This window comes from Solanum stenotomum, chromosome 2 (assembly GCF_019186545.1).
Source record: "Solanum stenotomum isolate F172 chromosome 2, ASM1918654v1, whole genome shotgun sequence".
Taxonomy (NCBI): domain Eukaryota; kingdom Viridiplantae; phylum Streptophyta; class Magnoliopsida; order Solanales; family Solanaceae; genus Solanum; species Solanum stenotomum.
Genome location: NC_064283.1, coordinates 62,069,080 through 62,077,436, shown reverse-complemented (window position 1 = coordinate 62,077,436; position 8,357 = coordinate 62,069,080). Strand labels below are relative to the sequence as shown.

At 32.1% G+C, this 8,357-nt stretch overlaps 1 protein-coding gene across 1 annotated transcript; it reads right to left on the bottom strand.

The window, feature by feature from the left end:
• Window positions 1-3,732: 3,732 nt before the first annotated feature.
• On the bottom strand, window positions 3,733-6,424 carry LOC125855403 (pyruvate decarboxylase 1). Its single transcript, XM_049535127.1, has 6 exons — window positions 5,906-6,424; window positions 5,621-5,784; window positions 4,542-5,192; window positions 4,330-4,447; window positions 4,057-4,245; window positions 3,733-3,958 (listed from the first exon to the last, which is right to left on the bottom strand). Exons 1-6 carry the CDS (start codon window positions 6,422-6,424, stop codon window positions 3,788-3,790), a joined length of 1,812 nt encoding a protein of 603 aa, XP_049391084.1. The 3' UTR covers window positions 3,733-3,787.
• Between the last annotated feature and the right edge of the window lie 1,933 nt (window positions 6,425-8,357).

Below are 8,357 nucleotides of genomic sequence, written 5' to 3'. Positions count from 1 at the left end.
GCGATCAGTGACGGATCTAGAATTTTTGTTGAGGGGGTTCAAAGTACAAAGAAGTAAACACGTAAAAGTTACAAGATGAAAAACCGAGTGACATGGGAGGAAAATTTTAATTTTAATTTGCTAAATTTAACTTATATTGTCATGTTATGTTTAGGTTCTTCTTACTTTTACCCTGGTCCATCGAGCTTTTAAAATTTCTAGTGTCTTTCCTTTTGTTTTGCAGTATTCTACTTTTTAGATTTTTTTCTAAATTTTGAATTAGTGCACATTTAATCATATGTTACTTTAAAAACCATCAAGAGTCCTTAGAAATGTGTAAAGATCGAGTTACTAATATTATAGTGCATATTCTGAAGATAAATAAATAACATCATCTATTTTTTTAGTTCATTTAATTCAATTTACTAGGTTAATTATTTGTTAAAAAAAATAAATTATGAACCAATCAAATAAGTTTAGTTTAGTTTTAATCTCTTTAGAATCGACTTGAAAATAGTAAGAAAGAGATACAGTGAAATTAAGAAAAAATTCAATTAAATAGATTTTATTAAAAGAATATTCACAACTTTTAAAGTTTTCGATTCAATTAATCTTAATTACTTTATTTTATTTAATATTTTTCTAATTCAATTTTAAATTTAATAACAATTCATCATTTTCTCAAAGAGTTTCTTTAAGTTAGTACATGAGAAGAGAGTTATGTAGAAATAAAATGAGCAATATAAATAAGAAGAATAAAAGACAAAAATATATAAAAAATGTGGCTAATAAATTTAAACAAAGATAAATTGAGAAAAAGATAAAACATAAAAAGAAAAATTAAAAAAATAAAATAATATAGTTTTAGATTGAATCCAAAAATAATGAGGCATTTTATTGGGTATTCTAAGCCCAAAACTGAGCTCATCTCAACCTTTTCAAAGCAAAAAAAAAGGTTGAAATTAAACTTGTTGCACCCAACAAGAATCGAACTCTGAACATGTATTTTAGCAATGAACCCCCTTGCCAGTGAGCCATGCACGCTCCTCTTTTGGTTGTTGAGGGGGTTCATTTTACTATCTATACGCTTAAAATCAGAAGTCTATCTTATAAATACAGTGTAATTTTTCGACGAGAGGTTCAGGTGAACCTCCTAGGCTTCACTTAGGTCCGCCCCTGATAGTGATACTGAACAATCATTCAAATGCTAAAGCTGACTCTAAAACTATGTCTGAAAAAGCCTCTACTGATTAGGGTTAGCTGGGGACCAAAACTGAAACTGAAATGAAAGACTGAAATAGAAAACATGTCTATTGTCCTCGAAGTATGAGGACTCACCACTGATACTGCTGAGTATGGATCAGGAATCAATCTACGCGTGATCTGAATATTGAGGACATGAACCTACATCATGCGATGTAGCGCAGAGTATGTGCCAGTACTTGGAATGTACTGAGCATGCAGTATATAGAATATTGAACAAACATATAAGCTAAACAAAATATAACTAAGCAATGACATAATCTGAATTATAACAATAATATTGAATTATACTGAAATGAACTGAACTGAATGCAATAACCAAGTACTGATTTCTAACATAACATATTGAGACTGAATATTGTTGTATAATTGAAAATCAGGTCAAATGCACTGAGGAGTCTGATTGTGGGAGCTACTATTAACCGACATAAAATCACGTAAGCTATCACTTTTGACATATCAAGAAAAAATAAAATAATTTTTTTTTCCATGTTTACCACGGCATTAAATAATTGTTCTCCAAATCATTCTCTAAGATGTAGTACTCCCTCTGTCCCCAATTATTTGTCCACTTTTGAATTGACACACCTATTAAAAAAATAATGATTGACATAATGAGCTTATCATTTTATCCTTATTAATTATGAAGTGGATGAATTAATAATTTAAAATTTTCAAGAAGTTGTAGTTTTTTCAAAATTAATTAATTGAGGATATAATAGGTAAAAAAAATTGCCTTTTTTTTATTTATCAAAATGAACAAATAAAAAGAGACAACTAAAAAAGGAAAATTAGACAAGTAATAAGAGACGAAGAAAGTACTAAACATCATTTAATAGGATAGCTTGATAAAATATCTATAGCAATAATTGTTTTCTTAATAAGTGTATCAAGTTAAACAGTGACAATTAAAAATGAACCGAGAAAATACTTCTTTTATAAAGTCAAATTATATGAATCTCTGATCAACATTTTTAGATAATATTAATCATATTTATATGACAAGTGTAATTTTTAAATATTAAATTAATCAAATATTAAATTGTGGCAGTGTTGAGGCAGCAGAAAAAGCAAATATCTATGACCTCCTCATGGCTTTAGACTTGTAGGTCAAGGTATTTTCTTCTCTAAGACTTACGCGTGTCTTACATGCACACCTAATATGACATGTGTCTTCGTTTAATTGGCTTCTACTAGTCCATTAGCAGCCCCCACCCTAACATGGAGAACAGAATATTCAAGATTCTTGCTTGTCGACAAAAAAGCCAACGCATCCAAGAGGGGGTCACCGGGTTCAAGTGAACCCATGTTTTCCTCCTGAAATTATATATAATAGTATTATATTTTTTTAAGGGAAAAAAAATCAAATATGTCATCAAATTTTTAAAAAAGGCTTATTTATGTCATCTGTTAAAAGTTTAGTTCATATATGTCATTGTTGTTAAAGAAAAGGTTCATTCATGCCTTTTTTTACTTACGGTTTTGCTAAACCATTTTTTACACCCAAACAAGGTTTAACACTTTTCAATTGGAGTTTTTGGATCAAATGTACACTTTTTGCTTCTTTTTTTAAGAACATAAACAACTTCCAAATTTTCAACATCTTCCATTCTTCACGAAATCATCTCAAATTTCAGCTTCATCATTAATTTCTTTTTTTAAAAAAAACTAAAATTCTAAAATCATCGGTAGATTTTAAAAAAATCACCCGTATTAAAAAAAATTCCAAAAAATGAAAATCAGTCCCAAAATTTCAAAAATTAAATAATTTATGCTAAGGCATAAAATGGTATGAGTGAATGGTTGTTATGTATTGTTTCATAATGTATCGTATAGTGTTGTATCGTATTATATTGTTTAAATGAATACAATGTTTGGATAAATTGTATTGTTTTCCATCATTACATAATGTCACACATCCACAATTTGAATGATAAACCTACAATAAAAACGAGGTGCAAGGTAGAGCTATTATGAAAATGTAGGATAAAAGATGAAATATAATTATTAAATAATAAATAAAGACAAAAAAAGAGGAAAATATTAAGGTAACGACACGATCACACCAAATTGGTCGTTACCTAATGATGAATTTAAACGATACGATACAATAGAATTTAAGTAATAATGAAAATAAACATCGTATTTAAAATAACAATACAATACAACACCAACCATCCATGTTAGTGGAATACAACCCCTCACTGGGAAAAAAATATTACAGCATATAGTGGCAACTCCCAAATTGCAAGAATATTTTGCAGTAAATTCAATATTCTTTGAACAAGTAGAGATTTTACTGTGGATTTNCAAATTGGTCGTTACCTAATAATAAATTTAAACGATACGATACAATAGAATTTAAGTAATAATAAAAATAAACATCGTATTTAAAATAACAATACAATACAACACAACACCAACCATCCATGTTAGTGGAATACAACCCCTCACTGGGAAAAAAATATTACAGCATATAGTGGCAACTCCCAAATTGCAAGAATATTTTGCAGTAAATTCAATATTCTTTGAACAAGTAGAGATTTTACTGTGGATTTGGTGGACGACTATTAGCTGCTGAGACCCTAGAACCCCATTCAAGCAGCTCTTTGCTAGTGTCATCTTTGTGGACAATCACTTCAATGAAACACAAACAATCTTTCTTTGCTCCATTTGCTGTTTCAATTGCTTCCACCAACTCCTCTTCACAATAAACCTACATACAATCAAGACGTTCAATATATTTAAATCCTTTCATTCAAGGTTCAGAGTAAAAAACAAAGGCGATGATTGAAAATTTGAACTTCCACTCACCTTAGTTGTCCAACATTTTCCTTCTCCGTTATGGATTGCATCGACTAATCCTGTGTAGTTCCAATTCTTAATCACATTGTAAGGTCCATCATGGATCTCAACTTCAATTGTATAACCACCGTTGTTTATCAAGAAGATAATGGTCCTCTGCCCACACCTTAGCATTGTTGAAATATCTTGAGCAGTCACCTGCAAGTACATTTCATTTGCCATAAAGTTGGATTAGACACACCAGAGAACGCCAACAATTCATTCTCCTCTATTTTCAATTACCTGAAAGCTACCATCACCGATGCAGGCAATCACCCGTTTTTCTGGTGCAGCTTGTGCATAACCAAGAGTTGCACCAACAGACCAACCAATAGATCCATACTGCATTTGGAACTCATACCTAAAAACGACAATCAAGAAGAACAAAACTTGTTATGATGATAGAAATAAATACCAAAATGACAGCAATTTGCGTAGATTTGTTCTGTTCTCACCCACATCCTTGTGGCAATTTCAGCTTCTGACAGTTGAACCACGAGTCCCCCGTCTCAGCAATCACAGCACTCTCACCAGTCAACATATTCTGAATGTGCTGAAATAGAACATTAACCCTTAATGCCTCCTTAGGCTCACATTTGAGAGGAAGTCCATCAGGAACATAAATCCTATGATAATTCTCATAAGAAGTTGGATTATGCTTTAATCTCTTTGCTAATGCGGAAAGGAAATCCCTCATCAGAACACAACCAAATGCAGGTCCGTTCCCAATTGTCACACGATCAGGCTGGACAATGATCGCTTTCTCTTTCTTGAGAAGAAGAGAATAACCAACAGAACTATAGTCGTTAAAAATTGGTCCAGCAAACAAGTACGCATCAGCAGATCCAACAATTTCAGCACAGAAGGTCGTGCTCACTGCACCCCAGTAAGTTCCTAAGAAATGTGGATGGTGTTCCGGAACCAAACCTTTAGCGGCTGGCATCACTGCCACCGCATAACCACAGCTGTCAGCCAGCTCAACAAAAGCATCACATGCCTTTGCAACGCGCATATTTTGCCCTCCAACAAGCACTGGCTTTACTGCTTTGTTCAAGAACTCAGCCGCTGCTTCCACTGCTGCTTCCAAGCCCATCATATTACTTAATCTATACCACAAAAAAAAAACCAAAATAAGAAACTCGGATACTTAAGCACAGAGGCGAAGCTAGAATTTTAACCTTACGATTCTGATGAATTTTATAGGACGATTTCAAGTGTTAATAACTAGTTTCTGAACTTAAAAGTTTTTGATATTTTAATAAACTAATTTGAACAAAAATTATTAGATTGGACCGAACCCATATAAACGACTTCATCATGAAAACAGAGTCTACAATCAGAACAGAATTTTAAAAAAAAAAATATAAACAAAGGTCAAAGAATATATTTTAGGGAACATTTCAAAATATGTGTGTCCAATATACAATATTATTACAACATTATGTCTGGAGTATATAAAAGTGTAACAAGCTCAAAACATGAGCTACTTGACGTAAATATTTTCTCCTAATAGACGTAGAAAACAATACTTTACCTGGGAGAGAGGGAAAACGGAACTGGTTCACGACTGAAAGTAGGGTGTGGAATCCCGGGCAAATTACATCCTACACTAATATAAACCGGCTTACTCTCTTTCAAAGATGTGGAAATTGCAGTATCAATCAGTTCATGAGCATCGTCTAAATTATTCAACACAGCCTGCAAAACCCAGAAAAAAATACTCTAAAATCAAACAACAGGTTTCATACAATTTAGATTTCGAAATTTTAACAGTGCCACATAATTTAGGCCATCGGAGTAGTAAAATTGATGAACCTACCTGATAGCAAGTAACAGTTTGAAAACAACGAAGCTCTTGACTAAAATCATGTAACCCAATAGTATGATGAAGGATTCTATTAGTTCCATAATCATTCGAATTAGGTCCACCAACAATACAAATCAAAGGTAAATTTTCACTATAAGCACCAGCAATTGCATTAACAATACTTAATCCACCGACGGTGAAGGTAACAACACAAGCCCCAATTCCCCGTGCCCTAGCATATCCATCAGCTGCATAACCGGCATTTAGCTCATTACAACAACCTATAAGGTTAAGTTCAGGTTCAGCAATGAGATGATCGAGAAGTGTCAAATTGAAATCACCGGGAACGGAGAAAACGTCGGTTACTCCGATTTGGACTAAACGGCGGGCGAGGTGACGACCGAGTGTTGAGTCAGGGGAATTGAATGGAATGGTGGAGTTTTGGATTGTAACGGATTTATTGGTTGGTACATTTGCTATGTCGCCATTTATGGGCTTGCAAGTGTCGATTGCACCTATTTTGAAGTCCATTATTTATAAATCAGAATTCTCGTGGAGAGATGATTATGAAGAAATTGTTTTGTTTTGTTTTGTGAGTAAGAGAAATGGAGGGAGTTGAGAAGATTTATATAGTGTTTGGATTATGAAGAAACAAGGGGCAGATTCATGGTATTGTTAAAAAGTGTAAATGAGAGTATACGGACAGGCGGATTCATACTTATATAATTTTTTAAAAATTATGTATATATTTTGAAAAATTGAGAGAAATTAGAATATAATTAACTGTACACCCAAAAAAAATACGTAAGTGTTCTTGTGTTATTCGTACAAACTGAAGGAATTATTCATGAGATCACATTTTGAATCTAGCTAAAGCTTTTTTCAATATTTTTATTTTAAGTAGCTGAAAAGTAATATTAATACACCTTAAAGTCTTTAAATCCAAAATTGGCTTATGAATATACGTAACATGACTGTGAAATAAGCTGGTTGACAAAATGCTGACTGGAATTGTGTAGAATTTGAATATTCAAATCATATTTGCCATCGAGTTTGCCTTTGATTGCTGAGTTGCTTTTTAATTGTGAAATTTGAAAAAAAAAAAAAAATAAAGTAGAAAATAATATTAAAAATTAGAGTTTATTTTGAATAATTTATTTTTTAATTTTTTGAAAGTTCTAAAATTTAACTTGAAGATTAAATATGTCTTTCGGAGTTGAGGAAAAAATGAAAATAATTCATGACCAAACATCTTAGTATACGTAGAGTATAGCTGAGTTTAGCTTTCTTGGTTCCGGAAGGCAGGGGGAGGAGCTAACAAGGGATTTGGACGAACCAGTAACATTAAACCCTTTAATAAAACTGATTGATGATTCAGTGGTAAGGAACGGCCAAAGACAGTAGAAACTCTTTGCTTTGTAAATATTTCAGATGGTGATTAATCAAAGTTAATTAACCAAAAAAAAAAAGAGTTAAGGCAACAGTTAAATAAGATGTACGAAATATATCAAATTAAATAATTTTATTATAGTTATTAAACATAAATTTACAATGTACTATATCACTTGGTTGATGATGAAGTGAGAATTTAATTTAAATTATTGTTTTATGGAAAACGTGTTGGGACTTGAGGTGAGCGATTCAAGGGAAGGGCATGCATAATATTTTGATGATTATAATAGCGTGTTATTAAAAGTAAAACAATATATATAAAAATTATCATTAATTCTTTCGATAAAAATTAAACAAAAAGCATGTTAATATAAAATGGAACACAAAGAGTATACATTAATTATTCTCCTCCCATATTTCTACAAATCAATTTTGAATACTCATCTTCAAATTTGTTAGAGGGAAAAAAGGCAAATATGTCCCTCAATTTTGTAATTTAAAGTTGATATATATCTTTCATTAAAGAAATGGTGCATATATATCTTCGTTGTTATGGTCTAACAAATAGTTTATATCTACTTCTAACATAGATGTCTAATTGACCATTCATATAGAGAACGAACTAGGCAATTGTTATAGGGCTCGCCCCTCTCTCGGTCTTTCACTTAACCACTAACTATTCAATTGCGCATTAGCTAACGAGAATCTCAGTCTCTTTTGTGATTTAGGTGTTGACAAGCTTATCTTTCTCTCTCAGTTTCCCACTTAACCACTAACTATTCAATTGCACACTAGCTAACGAGAATCTCAGTCTTTTTTGTGATTTTCATGTTGACAAGCTTATCTTATATATCTTTATCGTCGGTGGTTGTTTTCATACCCGAATCCTGCCTTGCCGAGGCTAAGCGGACTATGTTAGTGAGGTTCTGATCTTTGAAATCCTTTCTGAGTCAATCTTCATCCCTAGGTTTGTATCCATTCAATATTTCTTAACTAGCCTTTTGATATTCTAGTACAAGACCTAGAGTTTAGTTACTAATTTAACTTTTCGCTTAAGTGTGAAACATGTGGC